Genomic DNA, 27,656 nt, shown 5'->3' with positions numbered 1-27,656 from the left:
TCTCATTCTGTCTCCTCCAGTGCCATTTATCGTTCAGATGAGCATATTCTTACTGACACCAGCCCATACCCCGATACAATACCATCTCCTCCATGACCCACATACATAATCATCCTTCCCTCAGTCCCAGATGTTAGAGAATAATAATTATTATTGTTATTATGGTATTAATTAAGCCTTTATTTTGTTCCAAGCACTGTTCTAAGCACAGAGTAATGGTCAGGCCACCACTGTGGAGAAGCAATTGCTGGGTGTTTCTTTTGGAAGCTGTTCAGTTTTAGGTATCCTGGCCACAAACCACAAAGGGTGGGGAAGATTTAACAGCTGCCTGAGCCATTCATCCTGTCCTAGTACACCTACAGCTGGATCTGGATTCAGGTAGAGCCAGGTCCTGCAGGGAGAGAACAAGACCCTTGTTCAGTTGACTCCATGCACAGCCACGGTTTCCAGCAGTCGGTCCTGATATCAGGGCTCTGATCCATCTTCATTGGCCTCTTGGGAGAGAGATGTTTGGAAGTGTCCATCAGGGGCTTGGATACTTTTTTACGTTTACTTCCCAGAGACAAGAAAGTCAGTCTGCAGAGATGATGTCCCGAATGATGCTGCTCCACTGCTTGGTATTACTTATGCCTGTAGAGTCCTGCACGACGGCATTCCAGGTGAGTAAGGGGCTGTGGGTGAAGGAAGAACTTTGGTAAAAATTGAAACTAGCTCTTGATTATCTAAGCTACTTCATACTGGGGTAGCCTACATCAACATTTTTTTTTGTAATGGTATTTGTTAAGCACTTACTGTGTGCCACAGAAGAAGGCAGTGATGAACCACTTCCATATTTTTACTAAGTGAACTCTTTGGATACACTACCAGAACGAGGCAAAGGTAGGATGTTCTGAAAAAAGCGGGTCCAAAGAGTCGCTCTGAATCAGAAGTGATTCGACAGCAGTTGACCAGACTTATGTGCCGGGCACTGAACTAAACACTGGGGAGATTACAAGATAATGAGGTTGGACACCGTCCCTGCCCCACAGTGGGCTCTCAGTATTAATTCCCATTTTACAGATGAAATAACTGAGGCACAAAGAAGTTCATTCATTAATTCATTCAATCGTATTTATTGAGCGCTTACTGTGTGCAGAGCACTGTAGTAAGCCCTTGGAATGTACAATTCGGCAACAGATAAGGGACAATCCCTGCCAGGGGCTTGCTCCGGATCACACAGCTGACCGGAACCAGGCTCTTCTGACTCCAAGGCTCATGGTCTATCGACTAAGTCATGCTGCTTCTCAAATTCTTAGATAATCCAAAAAATATCTTAGTAGATCAAGTCAAACAATAACTTGCTTGAATGGGTGTTTCCACATGTTGCTTCCCTTCCTTAAGTTTTTAGTTGTCATCCATCAGTTGATATTTACTGATGTCTTTTTTGTTCAGAATTCTCTTCTTAGGCTTTGAGTCTCACGTGGGACAGGGACAGTGTCTAACCTGATCATCTTGTTTCTACCCCAGTCTTTTAGTACAATGCTATATCCCTAGTAAGCACTTCACAAATACCACACTTATTGAGCACTTGACAGTATAATTAAAATGAAAAGATACAGTTCCTTTCTGAAGAGGTTACAATCTAGTGGTTGTAGATTTTATGAAGTAGTGAAATACCTGTAATTTAGCAGCAGGAAGGGGGAATAAAGGAATAAAGGGGAATAATCATTCATCTACAGAATAATCATCCTTGAGTGAAGATTTTAAGCCTACTAGTAAAATACATAAAGAGCTGAACCAAGTATTAGATTTTATTTTTATATTAGATTTCTTCAATTTTATGCCAAGAAGTGACTACTAAATCACTTTTAATGTCAGCTTCAATTTCCTTAAGGTAGGTATGAATCATGACGACTGCTTATACTTAGGTGTTTATGATTAGTGAAATGACTCCTATGTATAAGTTTGTATTTCTGGTCTTATGCAGTTGCACCTTTTTGTGTATCATGGTATGTCTGTGTCTATTTTTTTCTTCTGTCACTTGCTCCACATTCATGTCTACATGTAGACATTTGTGTTTTTCCTGTTCATCCATTGGATTCTAAATTCCCCAGGGACTTGGAGCTACCTCTTTCCCATTCTCCAGGTTTGAAAAGCAGGGTTCTGCATCCGGTGGGAAGTCCAGACCAGTAATTGATATTAATCGACTGACCCTGAATTTCTTTGGAAAATACCTTGCTTTATTACCCCAGACATGACACAGTATACCCCTATTCTCTGCTTCTTCCTTGATGTGTAATTTATTTTAATGTTTGTCTCCCCTGCTACATTGTAAGATCATCATTGTTATTATTATGCACTTACTATGTGGCAAGCAGTGTTCTAAATGCTGGGGTGGATACAATTTAATCAGGTTGGACACAGTCCCTGTCCCACATGGGGCTCAGTCTAAATAGGAGGGAGAACAGACAGTGAATCCCCATTTTACAGACGGGAAATGGAGACGCAGAAAAGTTAGGCGATTTGCCAAGGTTACACAGCAGGTAGTTGGCAGAGCTGGAATTGGAACTCAGGTCCTCTGACTCCCAGACCCATGCTCTTTCCACTAGGCCACGTTGCTGAGGGTTGGGATCATATCTACTCACCCTATTTATTGTATTGTCCTCTCCCAAACACTTAATACAGTGCTCTCCACAGAACACTCAATAAAAGCCACTGATAGAGAGTGAGGTGCCTTTCCAAAATTAGACTTCCCCAAGCTGATAAGGAACTCTACCTGAACAGACACCTGTGTTAATCATGGACAGACACCTGTGTTGATGAACATCTATATGTATATATCTTTCTTAGCCAGCTCCCACATGCTGTTTTCTTCAGAGGCAAGCTGGGAAAGGAAGGAGGTCAACAGAAGCCCCTTGTGACTCTCAACATGAGAGTCCCCCCAAACCTTCCCTCCTCCCAGCCCCTGCCCTAAGCCTCCTGTATCCAACTGCCCCCATTTCCAGGCTCAGGCTGGAAGAGAGAGGTGTGAGACGAATTCTGTTGGAGCCTGTTCATTTTCAAGCCTGGACTTACCTCCCATGATGTTTTCACAGAAAGGGTTCTGGATGCTGAATAGCTCACGCCCCAGAGACTGATTTAGCAGGTTTAGCAACGCGGTGGATTGGGGAACTGTTTCTGATCCATACTGGGAGCCGATAGGGAACATCTAGAGGAGGGGAAGACACAAGTGAGCTCTTCCTCACGCTACAACAGTGGCCAAACTTCATTTGAGGCAGGGATCAGGGTCCCTCTAGTGAAGAGTTCATTCACTCATTCAATCATATTTATTGAGTGCTTACTGTGTGCAAAGCACTGTACTAAGCGCTTGAGAGAGTACAAAAGACACATTCCCTGCCCACATCGAGCTCACAGTATAGAATGTTTGAAGAGTGCCACTAGTTCTCTAGACTGTAAGTTCGTTGTGGGCAGGGAATGTGTCTTTTTATTGTCACACTTACTGTTATAGTCTATTCTCCCAAGCACTTATTACAGTGCTTTGTATATAGTAAGCACTCAATAAATACAATTGAATGAATGAATGAGTGCCAACCCACTATGTGCATTTCCAACTGATCTCCCCTGTGCTCTGTGCATTAGTCAGCTCAGAGGCCACTTCCAGTCCAAGCTCAACCCAAGGTAGCGTTGCTTCTCTGGAAGCCTAGAGAAATGGGGTTTGTTCTTTTTTGTTGTTGTTTTTAATGTTTTTTTAAGTGTTTTCTATGTGCCAGGCACTGTAATAAGTGCTGAGGTAGATACAAGCTAATCAGATTTGACACAGGCCCTGTCCCACATGGAGCTCAGATCCTTAATCCCCATTTTTTGCAGATGAGAAGTAGTGTGGTCAAATGGATAGAGCAAGGGCCTAGGAGTCAGAAGGACCTGGGTTCTAATCCAGGAGCCTCAAGTTGTCTGCTGTGTTACTTTGGGAAAATCACTTCAGTTCTCTGTGGCTGAGTTACCTCATCTGTATAATAGGGATTTAGACTGTAAGCCCCAAGGGGGCCATGGACTGAGTCTAGATTGATTAGCTTATATCTATCTCAGCTTACAGTACAGTGCAGGGCACATATAGTATATGCTTAACAAATACCATTAAAAAACCCTCCAAAAACTGAGGCACAGACTAGTTAAGCAACTCACTCTAGGTCACAATGTAGATAAGTGGTGGAATAGCAATTAGAACTCAGGTCCTCTGACTCTCAGGCCTAGGCTTTTCCCACTAGGCCATGCTGCTTTCCAGATTCACCTAGCCAGGGTGTCTTTCCTAATACCATCCAGCTTGTAATTTTTAGGAAGCTATAGTTCATGGCCTATCTGAAGAGGTTCCTCGGGACCTGGAATTGAGTTTCTCCTCCTTGGATAAGCTCTTGGAGCTTTGGCCTGTGCCCTGGAGGGCTCCGACTGGAGAAGGAGGAAGAAGAGGAGGAAGAGGAAGAGAGGGAGTGGGTCCCTTGGGGGAAATTTAATCAGCTGAGCCCAGAAGCCCCTGCAGCCTAAATGAGGAGATAAAGCAGCAGGAAGCTCCCTCAGTCCTTCATCTGCCATTTCACTCAGTTGATCTTATTTATTGAGCACTTGCCATGTGCTGAGTACAATGTAACAATAAAAAGACGCATTCCCTGCCCACAGGAGCTTATAGTCCATTGTCAGAGAATCAATATTAACAATCCCCTGGGAGAGAAAAATAAGAGAACAGACGCTGGTGCCTATCCTCTGGGTACTTAGAACAAAATGATTGACAAATAGTGTGAGCAGGAGAAAGAATGCAACTGAATCAGGAAGCAATCCAAATGTCAGGATGAAAGAGATGAATGAATCATTGAATATACAAATAAACATATGTATTTGCAAAAGTGCAGAGGACAGAAGCTACCTAATTGCTGAGGATGGCTATTGGCGATCAATCAAACATATTTATTGAGCATTTACTGTGTGCAGAGCATTGTTCTAAGTGCTTGAGAGAGTGCAGTGTAACAGAGTAGGTAGACAAGTGCCCTGTGCATAATGAGTTTACAGTCTCTAGAGAATTAATGACTCTGGCCCTGGACCCTGCTCCTAAATCAGACCTTTGGGTCTCCCACACTGGTGCTCCTGGGGAACACCAATCTAGCTGGGTGAGATATGGGGACACTGTGGTGGTGACACCTTATCTTTCCTCTCTCCCCTGCCCTCCCCACCCCATCAAACCCTGGGTAGGCCTAAGACCTGGTTTCAGGTAGGTTTGGAGCGGCTCCATACGTGCACCTGGAAGAAGAGGGCTCTCAGCTACTATCTCTAGACTTTAAGCTCATTGTAGGCAGGGATGCACCTACCAATTCCATTATATTGTACTCTCCCAAGCACTTGGTACAGTGCTATGCACACAGTAAGCACTCAATAAATACCACTGATTGTTAGTAATAGCATTTAGGGAGCACTCCCTGTGTGCAATTCACTCTCCTAGGTGGTTGGAAAGTACAAATCAAGCAAGTGACACATTTCCTGCCCAAAAAGAGCTTATGCCCCAATGGTGAAGAAAGACATGACCATGTTTAAAAATAATCAAGGCGAGTAATTGGATGTACAGTTAAATGGCATATACATAAAAGAGCTCAGGGTGGTTATAAATACTTGCCCACATGTCAGAGATTGCAAGTGGTTTGCTACGTAAACTCGTTCTCTAGACTGTAAACTTGTCCCTTAATCCTCTACACTGTAAGCTCATCCTCTAGATCGTAAACGCATCCTCTAAACTGTAAGTTCGTTCTCTACTCTGTAAAGCAATCCTCTAGACTGGAAACTCGCTATGGACATGGAGCATGTCTACCAACTTTGTTATATTGTATTCTCCCAGTTGCTTAGCAAGAGCTAATAAATATTACTGATGATGACTCGTAGCTAATTGGGCAAGCTTGTTGTAGGAGGGGGTGGGATTTTAGGTGGGCATGGAATATGGGGAAGGTTGTGGTCTGTCAACTGGGTGGAGAGAGTGGAGTTCCAGGTCGGGAACTGTGTGAGAGAGGCAAAGAAGGTGGGAGGGGCAAGAACAAGGTACTTGTGAAATGTTGAAGTAAATTCTGTTTTCATTTCTCAATAGCCCATCAGTAGAAGCAAGGTTCCGGTGACTCCAAAGGTCGAAGGTATGTATGTCATAAAGAACAGAATGGGATATTGGCAAGAGGGGAGATGAGTTGGCTCTTCCCCAGGCCCTCTCTTGGGCTTAGTTAGCCCATTTCCCTCCAGCTGATACAGAGGGAGGCTGAGGGGCAGAGAGTTAAAGTCAGTTGTCTAAGTCAACGGTAAGGCAAAACTCTGAGAAGCAGCATGGCCTTATATATAGGGAATGGGCCTAGGACTAAGAAGGACCTGGGTTCTAATCCTGGCTCTACCACTTGTCTGATGTATGACTTTGGGTAAATCACTTCTTCTCTGGGCCTCACTTACCTCATATGTAAAGTGGGGATTAAGACTGTGAGCCATATATGGGAAGGGGACCGTGCCCTACCTGATTAGCTTGTTTCTACCCAGAGCTTAGTACAGTGCCTGGCACATAGTAAGTGCTTAACCAACACCATTTTTTAAAAGAAGGCAGAACTTTGGTCCGGGCTAGCCATTACAAAATCGGTAGACATGATCCTTGTCCACAAGGAGCTTAGAGTATAGAGGGGAAGACGGACATTAAAATAAATTACAGATAGGGAAAATGGTAGAGTATAAGGATATGTTCATAAGTGCTGCAGGGCTGGTGTGAGGTGAATATCGAGTGCTTAAGGCGTACAAATCCAAGTGCAAAGGTGATGCGGAAAGGAAAGTGAGCATGGAAAATGAGGGATTAGTCAAGGAAGGCCATTTGGAGGAGCTGTGATGGGCTTTGAATGTGGGGAGAGTGGTGATCTGGTGGGTCTGAAGGGGGAGGGAGTTCCAGGCCAGAGGCAGGACTTGGGAAAGGGGTTGGTGGTGAGAGAGATGAGATTTAGGTACTGAGAATAGGTTGGCATTAGAGGAGTGAAGTGTAGGCCAGATGTGTTATCAGCAAAGTAGGAGGGAGAGAACTCTTTGAGGACTTTAAAACCTATGGTAAGGAGTTTCTGTTTGATGCAGAGGTGGATGGACAACCACTGGAGGTTTTTGAAGAATGGGAAGACGTGAACAGAATTTTTTTTAGAAAAATGTTCCAGGCAACAGAGTGAGGTATGGATTGGAGTTGGGAGGAGGCTGATGTAGTAGTCCAAGAAAGGGTGAGTGCTTGGATCGGTGTGGTAGTAGTTTGAATGGAGAGATAGGGTTTAATGCTGAGAGCCACTATGAAGGTAGAACCATCAGGATTTGGTGACAAATTGAATATGTGGGTTGAATGAGAGAGATGAGTCAAGGGGAATGCCAAGAATACAGGCTTTTGAGAAAGAGAGGGAGGGGGTGCTATCTCAAATGATAGTGAAGTCAAGTAGAAGATAGGGTTTGGGTGGGAGGAAGAGGAATTCTCTTTTAGACATGTTAAATTTGAGGTGTCAGCGGGACATCCAAGTAGAGATGTCTTGAAGACTGGCCGTCTTTTCAAATCCTGGGAGTTTCTAGCCACATCGGCTAGGATTTTGTCCGGCCTGCATTACCCAAGTAAACCTGGCCCCTCCGCCTCTCTGGGTGCCTAGCCCAGGAGAAGATCTGTTGTTCTCCTCTACCATCCACAAGGGGCTGCAGGGAGGACTGATGATGGCAGAAATTGCTGTGGGCGGAAGCTGACGGCTTGTGGAGGATTCTGTTTTCTCACGTGAGGCCTTCTGGGTCATTTCAGATCTCTCCCCGTCCCAGAGAGTTGGGTCACTTTGAAAGGGAGTCTCCCTAACATCACCTACCAAACCTGCTGGTCTGCCGTGCACCTGGGCTGGAGATTTAGCCCCCAGGTAAACCCTGCTGGGGAGGATGGAAGGGAAGGAAGGCAGAGGAGGATGAAACAGAAGCTGCATGGCCTAGTAGATAGAGTATGGGCCTGGGAGTCAGAAAGACCTCCGTTGTCTTCACGGCTCTGTCATTCACCTACCGTGACCTTGGGTAAATCACTTCACTTCTCTGAGCCCCAGTTACCTCATCTGTAAAACAGGGATTAAGTCCTGATTATCTTGTATCTAGCCCACTGCTTAGTACAGTGCCTGTCCTGGAATGAACATTGTATCTTGGAAGAATTGATCCTATTTGGAAATGCCAAAGCTTAATGTATGGGCTCTATTCCTACCTACTAAGTGCCCATTTTCTCACCCACAGTGCTATGCTGTTCTCTCCCTTTCCATCTCCTTATCCCATATGCTATGGCTCAGCAGATCCTAAGCTTCTAGTCAATCCATTTTATTTATTGCTGCTATTTGTTGCTGAATTGTACTTTCCAAGAACTTAGTACAGTGCTCTGCACATAGTAAACACTCAGTAAATACAATTGAATTGAATTTACTGAGTACTTACTGTGTTTGAAGTGCTCTACTAAGCACTGAGGCAGTACAATAGAATAAATAGACATGATCCCTGTCCTTAAGGGACTTACACTCTAATATGAAAGTTCGGGGGAGCAGGCATTACAGTCAATTACAGGTAAGGGAAGCAACTAAGTATAAGTATAATAATGATAATTGTGGTTTTTGTTAAGCACTTACTATGTGCCAGGCACTGTACTAAGTGCTGGGGTGGATAAAAGTAAATCAGGTTGGACACAGTCCCTGTCCCTCATGGAGCGCTCAGTCTTAATCCCCATTTTACAGATGAGGTAAATGAGATGCACAGAGAAGTGAAGTGACTTGCCCGAAGTCACACAGAAGACAAGTGGAAGAGCTGGGATTAGAACCCATGACCTTCTGACTCTTAGGCTTGTGCCTTAGGCTTGTGCTCTATCCACTACACCATGCTGCTTCCCATGCTTCCCAGTACAAGTACCTAAGTACTGAGAGGGGACAGTGAGAGCTTAAGGGTTTAGTGGGAATTAACTCCAAGGCATAGATGATGCAGAAAGGAGCTTGTGCAGAAAGGGTGGGGAGATGAGAATCTAGTCAGGAAAGGGCTTACTGGAGGAGATGTGATTTTAGTCAGACTTTGAAGATGAGGAGAATAGTGGTCCATCAAAATATGAAGGCGTTGGGAGTTCCAGGAGATTATGAGCAAGGAGGTCTGTGATGACAGAGAAGATCGAGGCACGGTAAATAGGTTGGTCAAGGAGTCAAGAGTGTGGCTTGTTGTAGAGACCAGTGAGGTGATGGGGAGAACTAATTGAGCACTTTAAAGCCGAAGGTGAGGAGTTTCTGATCGATGTACATGGATGGGAAACCTTTGGAGGTTTTTGAGGAGTGGGGAGATAATAATAATGATTATGGTATCGTTAAGCGCTTATTATCTGCAGGCACCGTACTGAGCTTTGGATACAAGCAAACCGGGATGGACACAGTCCTTGCCCCACATGGGGCTCACGGTCTTGATCCCCATTTTACAGATAAGGGAACTAAGGCACAGAAGAGTGAAGTAACTTACCGAAGTCCCGTGCTGTATCCACTATGCCACACTGTAGAGTAGGTTTTTTGTTTTTTTTTAAGAAAATGATCTAGGCAGTAGAGGGAAGGGAGGACTGGAAAGGGGAGAGGCTGCAGCCCCGGGTTGGGATGGCAGAAGCAGGTGAGCTCCAAAGGGGGGCTGGGGGTCGCTGGGAAAGACGGGGTGATAACGGTGCTCTCTCCCACAGAGCAATGCCAAGGCCCTTGTGTGGGTCGTTCCCTCTGCGTCAGGGCCTGCGCCTCCAACTTGGAGGGAAACGAAGGATTCATGTGCCGAAAACAGCAATGGCGGAAATTCACGGACACGTGCCGGACCCTGAGCGCCTCCACTCTGTTTGCGGTGAGGGCCTAGCATGAGTGAGAAAGGGAGGGAGGGTTTCTTGAGATATGGCCGGCCGGTCCCGCAAACCATTCAGGCTGTGTTCTGGGCAAGAGACGGAGAATGCCGAGTCTCTGCTGCTGGGACTTGGTTTATTCTTCCATCTCTCACTCGGTTTCTCCCCACCGGAGATAAGACACTGAGGGGAGGTTTCCCAGTTGGATGGAATCAATCAGTCATACTTATTGAGCGATTACTATGTCTGCTGTGTGTCCTTGGCTAAGTCACTTCACTTCTCTGTGCCTCAGTTACCTCATCTGTAAAATAAGGATTGAGACTGTGAACCCCAAACCGGGAAGGGGCTGTGTTCAATCCGGTTTGCTTGTATCCACCCCAATGCTTAGTACAGTGTCTAGCACATAGTAAGTGCTTAACAAATATCATAATTGTTATTATTTTGCAAAACACTGTACAACCAAATTGGCAGACACGCTCCCTGCCCATAATGAACTTAAGGTCTAAAGGGGGAGACATGCAAGTGATATTGCAGCGTGGCTCAGTGGAAAGAGCCTGGGCTTGGGAGTCAGAGGTCATGGGTTCAAATCCTGACTCTGCCACTTGTTAGCTGTGTGACTGTGGGCAAGTCACTTAACTTCTCTGTGCCTCAGTTACCTCATCTGTAAAATGGGGAATAAAACTGTGAGCCCCACGTGGGACAACCTGATGACCCTGTTTTTACCCCAGTGCTTAGAACAGTGCTCTGCACATAGTAAGCGCTTAACAAATACCAACATTATTATTGACTGGTTGGAGTCCCAAACTTGAGGTACTGGATCAGTGTGGCCCAGCCCAGGTCCAAACCTCCTAAGTACTGACCCCTGTACAGTAATCCCTAGACGGTGTCTGGCAGAGACTGAGGAACTGCTAGAGTAGAATGGAGCTGAGCCAAGAATACAAGTGGCCTGCGTCTCTCTGCCTCATGAAGCCTCAGCTGCAAAGTATCCTTTTCTAGCTTACAGATGAAACAGAGCACCCACAAACTGTCAGCTTCCACCTCCTCTTCCTCTTCTTACCTCTTCTCCCTCTCCTCTTCTTTCTCTTCACCCTCCTCCTCCTCATCTTCCCTCTCCTCCTCCTCTGTGGCCATGACAAGCCCCTCTGGGATTCCCACCAATTGTTATTCCTAGGTTTGTTTGTTTTTTCTTCAAATGCTCCACACATCACCAATGCCTCAAGTGGGAGGGAAAAATGAAAGTTAAGCATACCTGACAATGGTAAACATGAAGCAGTATCGCCTAATGGAAAAAGCACGGTACTGAGAGGACCTGGATTCTAATCCCTGCTCTGCCACTTGACTGCTAAGTGACCATGGGCAAATCAGTTAACATCTCTGTACCTCCATTTCCTCATCTGTAAAATGGGGATTTGATGCCTGTACTCCCTCAGAGATTAGCCTGAGCTCCATGTGGGACAGGGACTATATCTGACTCCAGCACTTAGTATGGTGTTTGGCACATAGTAAGCACTTAACATATATCACCGTTATTATTATTATTATTATTGTTATTTTTATTATACGGCCAGTTCTCTGACCATGGATTTGGTTTTGTTTTCCTTAGGGCAGTAAGCATTCAGAGAATACGTATTCTATAAAGGTGACCGAAGCTGGGAAGATCCAGACCATTTCAGACATTCTGCTGCAAAAATGTCCCAAGGATTTGGCTTGCATAATAGAAAATATACAAAAATCTCCCCGGATACCAGGAAACATTGCTGTCATTGTGCAGCTATTACACAATATTTCGAGAGAGTTCTCTGCAAATGTGGATGAAGCACAAATGCAGGTATGTATCATGATGATGATGATGCTTATTTTTTTGTTAATGCTATTTGTTAAGTGCTTACTATGTACCAAGTACTGTACTGAGCACTGGAGTAGCTACAAGATGATCAGATTGGATACAGTCCATGTCCCACAAAGAGCTCACAATCTTAATCCCCATTTTACAGATGAGGAAACTGAGGTACAGGGAAGTGAAGTGATTTGCTCAAGGTCACACAACAGACAAATGGTAGATAAGGGAATAGAACCAAGATCCTTCAGACTCCCAGGCCTGTTTTCTAGCCATTGCCAAGCACTGTGCTATGCGCCGGCATAGATACAGTATAATCAGATGAGACATAATCCTTTTGCCACATGGAGTTCCTAGCCAAAGGGGGGGAGGAGTACAAGTATTTAATCAGCATTTTAAAGATGAGGAATCTGAGGCACAGAAAGATTCAATGACTTGCCCAGGTTCACCCAGCAGGCAGGTGGCAGAGCCGGGACTGCAATCCGGGTGTCCACACTTCCAGGCCCATAATCTTTCCATCAGCCCATGCTGCCTCCTTAAATGTTCTTGATATTGTCCTCGTCCAATTCACTGACCCTTACGTCTTCATGTCGTAGAGCTACAGCATCATGGCGAATCACATCCTCAACAGTCAGAGCATCTCCAATTGGACCTTCATCCCCGCTAAAAACAGTAGTTCTGTCCTGCTGCAGTCCGTGAACTCGTTTGCCGGAAACCTTTCCGTCGATAATCATCCCGTCAACATATCGGAGCTCTTTATCCACACGATGGGAGCCAAGATATCGAAAGATGGCACTGAAAAGAGCTTCCGCTTCTCTATGAAAGTGAACGACACCAGTGGTAGGGTCAGCGGGACGGTCCTCGTGCCTCAGGAAGAGCTCCGGAAGCTGCAGGCTCCCTCCCACGTCATCAGCATCGCGTTCCCCACCCTGGGTGCCATCATGGAAGCCAGCCTACTGGAGAACGTCAGCTTGAACGGACTGGTTCTCTCCGTCGCCCTCCCCCCAGAGCTGAGGAGTGTCCTGCTGATTTTCGAAAAGATCAGCAAGTGGCCGGAGGCGAGGGTGAAGTGCGTGGGCTGGCACGCCGCCGAGAATCGCTGGGACGAGTCAGCCTGTCAGCTGGCCAGAGATGAACGAGACCAGGCTATCTGTAGCTGCCGCCATAGCCAAACGTTCACGTCCTTCTCCATCCTCATGTCCCCCCACGGGCCGGAGGCCCTGGTCCTGACCTACATCACCTACGTGGGCCTGGGCATCTCTATCTGCAGCCTGATCGTCTGTCTGTTCATCGAGGCCCTGGTCTGGCGCCAGGTGACCAAGACGGAGATCGCCTACCTGCGCCACATCTGCATCGTGAACATCGCCGCGGCCCTGCTCGTGGCCGACATGGCCTTCGTGGCCGCTTCCCTCTTGAGGAGTGGAGTGGACCACTATGATGGCTGCGTCGCCGTCACCTTCTTCATCCACCTCTTCTACCTCTCCCTGTTCTTCTGGATGCTCGTCAAGGGGCTACTGATCCTCTATGGGATCCTGGTCGTCTTCCGTAGGCTCCGGAAGTCGGTCCTGACGACCGGCGCCTTCGCCATCGGCTATGGCTGCCCGCTGGTCATCGCTGCCATCACGGTGGCCGCCACTGAGCCGGGGAAGGGCTACCTGAGGCGGGAAGCCTGCTGGCTCAACTGGGACAACACGCGGGCCCTGCTGGCCTTTGTGGTCCCGGCCCTGGTTATCGTTGGGGTCAACCTGGTCACCGTGCTGTTGGTCGTCGTCAAGACCCAGAGACCGTCCATCGGCAGCTCCATGTCTCAGGACATGCGGACCGTCGTGAGGATTAGTAAGAACGTGGCCATCCTCACTCCTCTTCTCGGGCTGACCTGGGGCTTTGGCATCGCCACCGTCGTGGACGGCAGTTCCCTCGTCTTCCACATTATCTTCTCCCTGCTCAATGCTTTCCAGGTGAGTGCTTGGAGCCCCCTGATGGGGTTCTAGGGGTGTCAGATGACTCTCGGTTGGAAAACTCAGCTGGTCAAGCCCCTGGCCATGGGAATTAAAAACGCTAAATGGTGGGTTTGGTGTTACTGTCGTAATTAGTATTGTCCCTGTAATTTCATCCTACTTAACGCAGTGAGCTCAGTGTAAGGATTTGGAACCAGCCACTGAGCAGGAGGACTTACATGCCACTAGGGAGGGATAAAGAGGACCCACAAGCCACTTCAGAATCCCCCATGATTAAGCAAGTATTGACCTTGGTCAGCGGGGTGAGGCCAGATTTATGGTCCGGAAGGGTTGCATAACTAATATGACTCACGGTCGATGAATTCAATGTTTAGCATAAGGGACTGAAAAGCATAATTTGTTGTCTCTGATCTTCTGCTGCAGTAATGCTTTCTAACTATTTTACTAGGTTATTCCATTTTTTTCCAGCTTAACTCTTCCAAGAAGTCCATGGACATCATTTGGGTCACGGGGGGATAGTTAAGTGAAAGTGATTCAGAATATTACTCCAGACGTCTGTGCACTTGACTTTGTCTTTAAACTAAAATGTTTGCCCTGTGAATGGCTTGTGGGCACTTCTCTTATATTCCCTAACTTCTCTTTTTGTAATCCTAGACATGGCCTTCTCAGCTCTTTGCTGCTCTCTCCCTCTTCCTCTCTCTGCGTTACTCCATTCTTGGTTCCCATTCTATTGATTGAAACAAAACTGAACTCAGGCCTGTACTATGGATACTCAGCTATACATGCATTTTGATCCCTTCAATGACTCATCAGTGTCTTCTCTGCTTGTTTTGGCAAGGTAAATTTGGGCTTGAATTTAGTTTCTCTTGAGTTTTCCTCCTTAATTCAGATCTAATTTTTCTCCAGTTTGATCCCTGGTCCTAGTATTGTGTGCTTTTGGTGGGAGTTGGGGAGAGAGAGGAGGTGGGAGGAGGAATTAACCTAAAATCCTGAAATCCGTTGTTCTCCATGAACTTGCTCTCCTTTTAACCCACTCCTCAGCACCTCCTGTATCCACCTTCTCACACCTCCTCTGCTGCTTCTCTTTGAGTTTCTGTTCTGATGAGACACAACAATCCTGCTTAAAGGCAGCAAATTTCTCTTTTGCTTTAGTGAACATTTCCCCAGAAATGCTTTCATGTGCTCATTTTAAAGAGAGTTGCCCCAGATTCATAAGGTAAATCATTCCTTCGGTCATTCCTCCAATTAAGATGTTCTATTGAAGTAGATAATCATAACTAAACAAAATATTCATTGTTTAATACATCATCTTTTTCTCTTTCTGAGGGCTTTTTCATCTTGGTGTTTGGAGTTCTCCTGGACCAGAAGGTGTGGTAACCACTTTTGATTGCTTTCTTATTTTATTATTATTGTTACTATTAATAATAATAATTGCTATCATAGTGGTATCTATTAAGTGCTTACTATATGCTAAGTATTGTACTAAGAGCTAGGGTAGATACAGGGCAATCAGGTCCTACCTGGGGCCCACAGGCTAGTAGAAGGGAGAACTAGTAGTGAATCCCCATTGTGCAGATGAGGTAATTGAGACCCAGGGGAGGTAAGTGACTTGCCCAAGGTCACACAGCAGACAAGTGACAGAGCTGGGGTTAGAACTAACTCCCAGGTCCATGCTCTTTAGAACAAATGGCTAGTGACATGCTTGCCTCTGGATTCCTTTCATTTACCCTATGAGTATTTCCTGATGCCTACTGTGTGCAGAGCACTATTTTAGTTACTTGGGCAAGTACGGTAAAAGTAAAGACATGGTCTCTGCAACCTCCGCACGAAACAAAAACTTCTCACTCTAGGCTACAAGGCTGTCCATCACCTTGCCCCCTCCTACCTCTCCTCCCGTCTCTCTTTCTACTGCCCACCCGGCACGCTTCGCTCCTCTGCCGCCCAACTCCTCACGGTCCCCCGTTCTTGCCTATCCCGCCATCGACCCCTGGCCCACGTCCTCCAGCTGTCCTGGAATGCCCTCCCTCCTCACCTCCGCCAAACTAACTCTCTTCCCCTCTTCAAAGCCCTCCTGAGAGCTCACCTTCTCCAAGAGGCTTTCCCAGACTGAGCTTCCCCTTTTCCCTCTGCTCCCTCTGCTGCCCCTCTACCACCCTCTTCACCTCCCCTCAGCTAAGCCCCCTTTTCCCCCGCTTTTCCTCTGCTTCTCCCCCCCTTCCCCTCAGCACTGTGCTCGTCCGCTCATTTGTATATATTTTTTATTACCCTATTCATTTTGTTAATGAGGTGAACATCATCTGGATTCTATTTATTGCTATTGTTTTAATGAGATGTCCATCCCCTTGATTCTATCTATTGCTATGTCTGTCTGTCCATCTGTCTCCCCTGATTAGACTGTAAGCCCGTCATTGGGTAGGGACTGTCTCTATCTGTTGCCGATTTGTACATTCCAAGTGCTTAGTACAGTGCTCTGCACATAGTAAGCGCTCAATAAATACTATTGAATGAAAGAATGAATGAATCTCATGGATCTTGTAGTCTAATAAGAGAGAGAAACACTGACCAGATTTTTTTTGAAGATATTTGTTAAGTGCTTACTATGTGCTCAGGTTAGGTATAAGAACAGTGCTCTGCACATAGTAAGCGCTTAACAAATACTAACATTATTATTGTAAGGGGAATTAGCTCAAATGGTAGAGCGCTCGCTTAGCATGTGAGAGGTAGCGGGATCGATGCCCGCATTCTCCAAGGTTTTGCGCTTTTTTTTTAAAAAAAATCCTTCTCTGCCTTTTCAACAGCGTAAAGCTTACATTGGACTAGTATTTAAAGGATATTTGTATCTAGGACTTTTACAGCCGTAACACAGGCGACTTTATTTTTTCGATTAGACTGTAAGCCCGTCAAACGGCAGGGACTGTCTCTATCTGTTGCCGACTTGTTCATCCCAAGTGCTTAGTACAGTGCTCTGCACATAGTAAGCGCTCAATAAATACTATTGAATGAATGAATGAAAATAACTAGGTTGAACCCGGACCATGTCCCACATGGGGCTCATAATCTTAATCCCCATTCTGCAGATCAGGTAACTGAGGCTGAGAAGTCAAGTGATTTGACAAGGTCACACAGCAGGTAGATGGTGGAGTCTGAATTAGATCCTAGGTCCTCTACTCTCAAGCTTGTGCTCTTTCCATTAGGCCATTCTGCTTCTCAAGACTGTATATATTCTGAGGAAGCAGAAGGAATTATGTGGACATTAAATTCCTGGTGTGATTGATAAGACCAGAGAGAGCATTTCTAAGTGAGGTCCAGTCTTTTATGTGTGAAAGTCTGCTGGATTTTTGAAACCACTCAATCCTTAATTTCTCAAATGCTTTTTGATCTTCAGATAAGAGATGCCTTAAAGAGCACATTTTCCTCATCGAAATGGATATCCAGATTATCGGAGGTGAGTTTTTCCACTCTTGAAGATTGGAGCAAAGTCTCTTAAGGGTTTTCAGCTGTGTTTCACTTCTGCTAATGACTCAGTTTGGGATTGGGCTTAAACTTTGGTTAAGTTTAACACCCTAAAAATATCTAGCCATGGAAATGGGCAATCTGAGGAGGCAGTGCGGCACCTGAACTGCCACCTCACCCACATTTCACCAGTTCTGAAAAATTGTTCTCTCATGCAACAAAGACCATGTAGTAATCACACTTATTGTGTGCCCGCTAGGTACACTGTACTAACTACTTGGTTAAATGCAACACAAAGAAGAAACATGTACCTTCCCCATAAGGAGTTTGCATTCTAACTGGGGCCTGTAAATAAATGTTTTAGCTAATATCTCAGATACTATTCCCAGCAGAAAAGCTATCACACAAATTCTAGAAATGAAATAAAGCAATTTGGCCCCATGAAATCTGTATTATAATCTCACCCGAAAAGCTCATTAACACCGGAAGACTGGTTCAACCTTACAGCTCTAATATGGGCTAGGGGAGCAAGACTGCTCACCTCTCCCTGATCTTTCTATCTCCTTAATCTCTCTCTTCCTGATCTCTCCCTGATCCCCAAAAAGATGGTGGGAGAGGAAGATTTGCTCTAAAAGAAATCTGACATCTAAGACCCTATCCTTGCCCTGTAGGTCATCCGGTGGGGGCTGGGAGGAGTTCATCATATATCATAATTCAAGATTCCCGGTGCCTCTTGGTCTAGCAGATTGGACACGGCTTACAAAGTCAATTGGTACATTGTGATAGTCTGCAAAAGGGGCAGGATCATAAAAGACAGCAGTTTTTTTGTTTCGTTTCATTTTTTTAACAAGTGTCCTTTGTTGGACCCAGAGATTCCACTCGTCCTTCACACATAATGAGGTACTCCCAACATCTGTATTGGGTGATCTTCTGGGACCTTCTGCCTGATATAGCATCCTCCTTGATCTCAGAAAAGTGCTCTTGGTTCTTGAGGCAATGATTGCTGCTTAATTTCCTCTCTGGCCTATGGTTCTCTCGAGGGCTTCTGAAGCCGAAATCTCCTTCCTCTAGAGAGTTTACAGCCTAGACTGTAGGCAGGGAACATTCTACCAATTTTGTTGTATTCTCTCAAGGCCTTAGAACAATGCTCAGCACACAGTAAGTGCTCTGTGGATCTGTGGACTTTGGACATTTGATATTCTCCCCACCCTCTGCACCACAGCACTTACATATGTATAAATTTTATATTATAAATTATATTAATGTCTGTCTCCCCTCTAGACAGTAAGTTTATTGTGGGCATGGAACATGTCTGCCAACTCTATTGTATTATACTTGCCCAAGCACCTAATACAGTGCTCTGCACATAGTAAGCACTCGATAAATGCCGATGATGATGATGGCGTTCTGCTGCATCTTAAACTCAAAATGTCCAAAGCTGAATTCATTGCCTTCCCTCCCAAATCCTCTCATCAGAGTTGACAACACTATCATCCTGTCTACACTGGGAGCCAAATCCAGCTGATTCCTTCTCCACAGTATTTCCTGGATCTGCCCTTTCCTTTCCATCCAAATGACCACCAAGATGGCCCAGCCACTTGTCATACCCCAGTTTGACTACTGCATCAGCCTCCTCGCTCATTTACTTGCCTCGAGGCTCATCTACCTGCCTCGAGCCTGCTACCTGCTCCAAGTGGATTTGCAGTGGTGAGCTGTGCTGTACCTCACTTCTCTATAACAACTGTGCTTTAGAAGAAGAAACCTTTACCACTTACCTATCCTTTATACTGCAGGGTTTCAGTGCTTTAGAAGAGCTTTGATGTCCATCTAGTCATATTAACCTAGCAGCCTCTTCTATTATTTATATCCTTCATTATTTGCATATATATGTATAGGTAATTCTGTGTTCAATTATTTATCCCAATTCCTTTATTTGTAAGTGTTTTCGTATCCCAGTTAGACCATAAGCTCCTTGTGGCCAAGGAATATTACTTGTGGTTCTGTTTCATTTTTTGTAGCGTTTAGTCAGTCAATCTTATTTATCGAGCCCTTACTGTGTGCAGAGCACTGTACTGAGTCCTTGGGAGGGAACAATCAGAGCCTTACATTCAATGGGCGCTCACAATTCCGTTTGTGCTATTATACTATTGTATTTGTTAGGCAGTCTGTGTAAGACACTGTTGTAAGCACTGAGGGAGATATAAGTTAATCAGGTTGGACACAATTCCTACCCCACATGGGGCATACAGTCTAAAGAGTCTAATGGTTTACTACTATTTCTTTCTTTTTCTCTCTCTTTCTCTCTCTCTCTCTCTTTCTCTCCCTCTCCCTCCTTCCATCCCTCCTTCCCTCCTTTATGTGCTTCTTGTGCAAAGGATCAGGGCAGTGACTGTCTCAGTCATGTCTTGGTCTGCTTTAGGAAGATTAAACGCTGCTTTTTGAGATTATAATCCCCCATTGATAGTGTTAGTAATTTCCACCCTTTCACTTTACAGTTAATTTAGGCTTTCAATCAACCTTTGATATATTATCTAGGGTTGATAATCCAGTCTGTGGATTTTTCCAGAAACTTTGACTTCCTCCTCGAATCCTCTGTTGTTTGGAAATTTTGCCAAACATTAGTATCTCACCTCTGGTCTCAACCTCAGTCCCTCAGTTGGGTGATGGAAGTTAGAGGAAGCAGAGGAAACTCTTAGTCCAATTTTTTTTAGGTATTGGTTAAGCACTTACTATGTGCCAGGTACTGTTCTTAAGCGCTGGGGTAGATACAAGCTAATCAAGTTGGATACAGTCCCTGAACTACATCAGACTCACAATCTTAATCCCCATTTTACAGATGAGGTGACTGAGGCACAGAGAAGTGAAGCCGCTTGCCCAAGGTCACGCAGTAACTAAGTGGCAGAGCCAGGATTAGAACCCAGGTCCTTCTGACTCCCAGGCCCATTTCTATCCCCTAGGCTATGTCACTACTTTGCTGTGTGTCATTTGTATACTTGGATAAAAGGGGAAGACTGAAACTACCGGTTAAGAAGATTACCTGCTAATTTCCATTATCCATGGTGTTCCTGCCTTATGTGACCACGGTTCATTAGCTACTGGTAATTGTTTTTAACTATAATAATGTCGGTTTCCTCAAATAGCACCTTTCTTCAGAAGAACACATTTCATGTCGACGCATCAAAGGGCCAAGCTAGGAGCTGGCAGATGGCATATTTAGCCTAGGAGGTGAGTTCAAAGAAACTGTTTTTGTTCTCCTAACCCGGTTCACTTGCAAGAGAAGTGTACATACCTCTAATTTATTTATATTAATGTCTGTCTCCCCCTCTAGACTGTAAACTCACTGTGAGCAGGGCAGGTGTCTGTTACATTGTATATGTTATGTTATATTGTATTCTCCCAAGCACTTAGTACAGTGTTCAACACACAGTAAGCGCTCAATAAATACGACTGACAGATTTTCACCTCTGCTTAGTGGATAGAGCACGGGCCTGTGAGTCAGAAGGATCTGGGTTCTAATCCCGGCTCCACCACATGTCTGGTGTGTGATCTTGGGCAAGTCACTTAACTTCTCTGCCCCTCAGTCACCTCATCTATAAAATGGGGATTAAGAGTGTGAGCCCCATGTGAGAGAGGGGCTGTGTCCAACCTGATTAACTTGTATCTACTGCAACACTTAGAACAGTGCTTGGCACATAGTAAGTGCTTAACAAGTACCATTATTATTATTATATTTAGAATATTGATTTCCAAGGTGGAAGTGAGCTGTAAATGCCCCTTGCTGAAGCGGCCACATCGCCTCCCTCGCCATGGGTGGCACGGGCAAGACAGATGAGAGTAGAGGGCAGTAGGGGCGGTTGCAGCTCTTGATGAAACCAGTTGGTTTCTGGGCAGGCGAGAGAAACAGTCAATCCTTATAGGAGCAATTGGTCTGCCCATCATAATAATAATAATAATGTTGGTATTTGTTACGTGCTCACTATGCGCAGAGCACTGTTCTAAGCGCTGGGGTAGATACAGGGTAATCAGGTTGTCCCACGTGAGGCTCACATTCTTAGTCCCCATTTTACAGATGAGGTAACTGAAGCACAGAGAAGTTAAGTGACTTGCCCACAGTCACACAGCTGACAAGTGGCAGAGCCGGGATTTGAACCCGTGACCTCTGACTTCCAAGCCCGTGCTCTTTCCACTGACCCCACCAGAGTAAACGAGTCTTCCTTAATCTTTGGAGAGGAGTTGATTCGCCAAGCCAGGGCTCTTCCAGGGCTCTCAGTGGGAAGAGCTGTTCATCGTCAAATGCCATCAAGTCGTTTCTGATCCATAGCGACTCTTTAGACAAATTTTCTCCAGAACATCCTACCTTTTGCCATATTTGCCCATTACCTTCTTCTCTGCAAGTCTCTGCTGTTGTCTCTGATCAACATTTTGATCACTTGATCATCCGTCTCAGTCTCTTTACCTTGCCACTGCTGCTCAGCATAGGTGAATCAACTCTGATGCTTCAATTTAGATCTTTCCATTGTGGGTAACTCTGAAGAGAGACTATCTCTCCATGTCATAGCTCTAAGCTTCCTTAGTGTATGCAAACTCTCCTGCCACAATAAGGCTTTGATTCATAGGAGAGGGGAAGAGCTATTGCACCTTTCAAAATTCCTAAAGATAATCAGCCTGGCTGCCTCCCAAAGCAAGACAGGGTCAGTCAATCACTCATATTTATTGAGTGCTTACTATGTGCAGAGCACCATACTAAGTGCTTGGGAGAGTACAATATCAAAGGGACGATCCCTGCCCACTACAAGTTTACAATCTAGGGGGGAGACAGACACTACTATAAATAAATACATTATAGATATGGGCATAAGTGCTATAGGGCTGGGAGGGGGGATGAATAAAGGGAGCAAGTCAGGATGATGCAGAAGGGAGTGGGAGAAGCGGAAAGGAAAGTGTAGTCTGAGAAGGCCTCGTGGAGGAGATGTGCTTTCAGTAATGCTTTGAAGTTGGGGAAAATAATTGTCTGTCAGAGGAGGGAGGGTGTTCCAGGCCAGAGGCAGGATGTGGGTGAGGGGTCGAAGTACAGATAGATGAGATCGAGGGACAGTGAGAAGGTTAGCCGTTAGAGGAGCAAATTGTGTGGGTTGGGTTGTAGTAGGAAAGTAGTCACGTGAGGTAGGAGGGGACAAGGTGACTGAGTGCTTGAAAGCCAATGGTGAGGAGTTTCTCTTTGATGAAGAGGTGGATGGGCAACCACTGGAGGCTCTTGAGAAGTGGGGAACATGGCCTGTACATTTTTGTAGAAAAATAAGCCGGGCAACAGACCGAAGGATGGACCGGAGTGGGGAGAGACAGGAGGCTGGGAGGTCAGCAAGGCGGCAGCTGATAAAGTAATTAAGGCAGGGTAGGATAACTCAACCGAGTTTGGAGGCATTGCACCCATCTGGGACTCCCAGGGCCAGCCCTGGACAGTAAGCAGCTGACACAGCCACCCCAGAGAGCCTTGACTGAAGGGGCAGGAAGAGAAGGCATTGAGAGGAAATTTGAAAGCACTCTCCTCCCCTCACACCGATTTGGAAGAGGTGCCTTTGTTGGCAGTGATCCAGGAGGGGAAAAGAATGGCAAAGGCTGGGGCAGACTCTCCGCCCCTTGAGGGAAGTGACTTAGATTAAGGGTTTTATGTCTTACAAATGTCATCGCATGATGTTGGCATGTACCGATGTCACTCGGGGACAGGGGAGGGGTCCCCGGAAGCCAATCTTGGTTAGGAGAGATTTAAAATTTGCTTGGGGAAAGGTAACCTCTGGCAGTCAGAGCAAACTATCTGTGGTTTTATGGATATCAATCCGTCAGTGGTATTCACTCATTGCTTACTGTGGGCAGAACTCTACTAACAATGGAGAAGGAGAAGCAGTGTGACTTAGTGGATAGAGCACAGGCCTGGGAGTTAGAAAGACCTCGGTTCTAATCCTGGCCTCTCTACTTGAGAAGCAGCTTAGCTCAATGGAAAGAGCCCAGGCTTGGGAGTCAGAGGTCATGGGTTCGAATCCCCGCTCTGCCACCTGTCAGCTGTATGACTGTGGGCAAGTCACTTCACTTCTCTGGGCCTCAGTTACATCATCTGTAAAATGGGGATTAAGACTGTGAGCCTCACGTGGGACAACCTGATTACTCTGTATCTACCCCAGCGCTTAGAACAGTGCTCTGCACATAGTAAGCGCTTAACAAATACCAACATTATTATTATTACTTGTCTGCTGTGTGACCTTGGGCAAGTCACGTCATTTCTCTGGACCTCAGTTACCTCACCTGTAAAATGGGGATTAAGAGCGTGAGCCCCATGTGGGACAGGGACTGTGTACAACCCGATTAACTTGTATCTACCCCAGTGATTAGAGCAGTGCTTGGCACATAGTGCTTAACAAGTACTATAATAAGATATAATCCCTGCCCCCAAGGAGTTTACGGTCTGGACGGGGAGACAGACGTTAAAAAAAGGAATGCCACCATTATTCTGGACTCGGTCAGTGTAAGTTGGAAGAGCTGGAAGAAGTTTAGCGAGAGAGGTGCTATTCTAATGTGGCTGCAGAGGAGTCTGGTATCCCTGTTTCTTTCAACTTGTAATGCCTTGTTCTTTCTTCCTAACAAGATGCCACCACTTTGGGAGAAGCGTTTCACTAGAGAGGACACTTGCCTCATCTTGTCTTTCCGGCACACCAGAAGACAAAGGAAACTTCAAAGGACGTGAAATTGAAGCAGCGGGGCAGGGAGTTATCGGCAGGCCTTGTCTCAGTCGGTCAATTGTATTTATTAAGCGCTTACTGTGTGCAGAGTGCTTGGGATAGTACAATATAACAGTAGACAGATACATTCCCTGTCCACAGCGAGTTTACAGTCTTGAGGACGTAAACTATGCCCTCCTGGGCCAAGCTAGTGGTCCACACAGTCGGAATCATGGAGCTCATGGCGATAACAATGTTAGCTTGAGGGAACTGGGCAATGCTTATCCTCCCCACATTCATCCTCATGGTTGAGGATAAATCTAACAGTTTCACCTTTTCCCCTCCTAACCCACCATGGACCACTCCTTCCACAACCTAACAAAATGACCCTTTTAGTGGCCCTGGAATTTCCCTAACATTCCCTGCAACGAATAGCCCTTGTTTACCACGTACGTGAGAGGATACCATCACTCTCCAATTATGGTTCGTTTATGCCTCAGTCTGGGCATTGCTCTGTTTGCCAAAGCCAATGGTTGCTCTAATTACCATTGCTCTGGGGCTGGAAAGTCCATTTGGATGCTTCTTTTCACCTTCCTCCTTCCCAGCACTGACTCACTTCTGCAAGAGCATCAGCTCAACGCTCTGATTCTTCCGTATTGGAGGTAGGCTTGTTCCATTTGCAGAGTGGTCCAGCATGTGTTGGCCAAGCGCTAGCCTGGACCTCACCCTCTCCCCCACCTCCCACAGATTCTGTGGCTTCCTCACCTGGACCAAATGCTAGCCAGGGCCTCCCTGATCTTTGTCTTTTTTTGAATGGTATTTGTTAAGTGATTACTAGATACAAGGCACTCATCTAAGCCCTGAGGGAGATACAAGATAATCAGGTCGGTCGCAGCCCATATAGGGATCTCAGTTATAATCCCCATTTTACAGATGAGGTAACTGAGGCACAGAGAAGTGAAGTGACTTGCCCGAGGTCACACAGCAAAGTGTCAGAGTCGGCATTAGAACGGTCTTTCTGACTCCCAGGCCCGTGCTCTATCCATTAGGCCATGCTGCTTCTCCTGCCCTCCCTCAACTCTGTCCCATGGTGTGAGGGGGTGCAGGGAGGAGGAGGACTTTTAGGATCACCTCTAACCTAGCTGGGAATGGAAACCCAGTTACCACAGTTTTGTCTCCAAACCTGGTCTTCACGGAGAATCCCTCCATCTTCTGGGCTGCGGCTTCTCTGAATGTAATGCCAAGAGTCTGTAATAAAAGGAGAGTTTTCATTTGCCTTTATGCCCTGACCAGCTGTGGAAGATTTAATCCTCCAAAATAGAAATTTCTTATTGTTGGAGCAGGAGAGGTCATATTTCGAGTAAGGAACGGCTCACTTCCCTTATTTATGTGTAAGCAAATGGGAAATTCAAAACGGTAGCCGCAGGAGAAGGACTGTGTGAATGATGGAGGCAGGAAGTCATTGGGTGAAAAACAAAGCACTTGGGAAGAGCAAGGGCACAGCAGCAGCAAAGGGGGAAAACCAGTGAACCAGGGAAGAAAGGAGAAACACTCCTCACACACATCTTATTACTCAGTCTCAGCGTGAATTCCCTTTGGCCATCACCAAATTAGACATCATTGACTGAACTCAGACTAAAAGCAGCCTGAGAAGAATCTTGGCCTGGTGCATAGAGTATGGCCCTGGGAGTAAGAAGGACCTGGTTTCTAATTCCAGCTCCACCACTTGTCTACTGTGAGTCCTTGAGCAAGTCACTTCACTTCTCTGGGCCTCAGTTACCTCATCTGTAAAATGGGGATTAAGACTGTGATCACCATATGGGACATGGACTGTGTCCAACTCGATTAGCTTGTACCTACCCCAGTGCTTAGTACAGTGCCAGGCACATAATAAGGACTTAAGGAATACCATTAAAATTAAAAAAAAAAACACCCAAAAGACTGATTAACTTTTATCTACCCTGGTGCTTAGAATAGTGCCTGGCACCTAGTAAACACTTAACATGCCAAAAAAAAAAAACCCCAAACTGATTAACTTGTATCTGCCTTAGGGCTTAGAACAGTTCCTGGCATATAATATGCAGTTAACAGATACCATAAAAAAGCAAAAAAACCCCAAAAAACTTGATAGCTTGTATAGTGAGCAGTTAGCAAATATCTTCCAAAAAAACAAAAAGGTGCCAAAGAGCTTCTTTCCCCCATCCTTGGAGAGGAAGGAAATTGAGATAAACAACAGGAAAGACACCTTTTGAAAGCTTGTCATCGTGAAACCCCTCCTGCCCCTCAAGGGCATTCTAGTTTAGCTGTCCCTTGGGTCCTGATTTCTTCAGGAGATCACAGGGGAGTTTGATGTCCCTGTCCCTAGTGATTACTCCAGCCCATGGGCTGCAGCCTGCAAACAATCTAAGGAAAAGGCACGGAGCATGGTGAACCACTTCACTCACGACCAAGACTAGGGTGTTCTTCGTCACCTCAGGAATGGTTGGTTGAGGGCATACCTGGAAGGCAAGGCTACCTTCCCGGTGATTTTTCCATCAATATCTCCAAAGTAGCATGGAGCCCAAGGTAGGCACATGGATTTCAGAGAGCTGCTGGGTGGAAACACACACGCAGTCAATCAGTCAGTTGTCTTCATCGAGTGCTTGCCAGGTGCAGAGCACTGAGAAGCAGCATGGCCTAGTAGAAAGTGCACGGCCTGGGAGTCAGAGGACCTGCGTTCTAATCCCAGCTCTGCTAATTGTTTGCTATTTGACCATGAACAAGTCGCTTAACTTCTCTGGGCCTCAGTTTCCTCAACTGTAAAATGGGGATTCAATAACTGTTCTCCCTCCTACTAAAGACAGTGAGCCCCCATGCAGCACGAGGGACTGTGTCCAACTTAATTTGTACCTACCCCAGTGCTGAAAACAGTGCTTGACACATAGGGTTTCCTATATTTTTGACATGTCTTATGCTGTCGAGTCATTTCCGACCCACTGTGACTCCATGGACACATCTCTCCCAGAATGCCCCACTCCCCATCTGCAGTTGTTGGTAGTGTATCTGTAGGGTTTTCTTGGTAAAAAAAAATATGGAAGTGGTTTACTACTGCCTCCTTCCGCCCAGTTTGACACATAGGAAGCACATAGGAAGTACTTAACGAGTACTATAAAACAAAACAAAAACAGATGTCAGGTTCTGCTTTCCATCACTACTAGCCTCATAGTTCCAGGCAGGAACCACAACTACATCCCTGACCCTGCCTCTGCCCTCTGGGGCAGAAAATTAACCTGAACCTGGTGGGTGTTTCTCAATAAATTCAACCTGGGCTTAAAATCTGTCTCACTGGATTGTTTCATTCTCCGGCCACTCAGATGTCTGCCTGGGCCTCTGGCTTTGAATCTCTCAGTGTCAATTAGGCCGAGAGCCAGCCAGGGAGCTTCCAGCAAACCCAACCCAAGCTATCTCATGGTCACTATCGATTGCCTTTCTCCTTCATGCCACTGGTGGCTGGGCTTAGTCAGTCAATCATATTTATTGAGCACTTTCTGTGTGCAGAGCACTATGGTACATGCTTGGGAGAGGACAATACAACAGCTCTCAAAAATGCTTGTTCCAGCTTAGGGGAAGGGAAAGGAGAGCAGCATGGCCTAGTGGAGAGACCATGGGCCTTGGGATCAGAAGGACCTGGGTTCTAATCCTGGCTCCGTCACCTATCCACTATGTGACCCCGAGCAAGTCCCTTCAATTTTCTATGCTTCAGTTACCTCACCTGTAAAATGGGGGATTCATACTGTGAGCCTCAAGTGGGATATGGACTGTGTCCAACCTGATTAGCTTGTATCTACTCAAGTGCT

At 45.8% G+C, this 27,656-nt stretch overlaps 1 protein-coding gene across 1 annotated transcript; it reads left to right on the top strand.

Moving 5' to 3' along the window:
- Positions 1-566: 566 nt before the first annotated feature.
- Positions 567-23,955, top strand: ADGRF2 (adhesion G protein-coupled receptor F2). Its single transcript, XM_029072343.2, has 9 exons — positions 567-659; positions 6,098-6,140; positions 9,716-9,867; positions 11,466-11,690; positions 12,296-13,657; positions 14,984-15,025; positions 17,043-17,102; positions 20,251-20,335; positions 23,748-23,955. The coding sequence occupies exons 1-8, from the start codon at positions 585-587 to the stop codon at positions 20,302-20,304; spliced, it is 2,013 nt and encodes a 670-aa protein (XP_028928176.1). The 5' UTR covers positions 567-584; the 3' UTR covers positions 20,305-20,335; positions 23,748-23,955.
- The last annotated feature ends 3,701 nt before the right edge of the window (positions 23,956-27,656 follow it).

Source organism: Ornithorhynchus anatinus, chromosome 9 (genome assembly GCF_004115215.2).
Source record: "Ornithorhynchus anatinus isolate Pmale09 chromosome 9, mOrnAna1.pri.v4, whole genome shotgun sequence".
Classification (NCBI taxonomy): Eukaryota; Metazoa; Chordata; class Mammalia; order Monotremata; family Ornithorhynchidae; genus Ornithorhynchus; species Ornithorhynchus anatinus.
Note: the sequence above shows the minus strand (reverse complement) of the source record. Positions and strands in the feature narration are given on the sequence as shown.

Bases quoted from the DNA above. Each gene is read 5' to 3' on its own strand.
- ADGRF2 (XM_029072343.2), top strand. From the start codon at position 585: ATGATGTCCCGAATGATGCTGCTCCACTGCTTGGTATTACTTATGCCT. The intron at 6,141-9,715 runs GTATGTATGTCA...TCTCTCCCACAG, and splicing joins GGTGACTCCAAAGGTCGAAG to AGCAATGCCAAGGCCCTTGT. The intron at 13,658-14,983 runs GTGAGTGCTTGG...TCTCTTTCTGAG, and splicing joins CCCTGCTCAATGCTTTCCAG to GGCTTTTTCATCTTGGTGTT.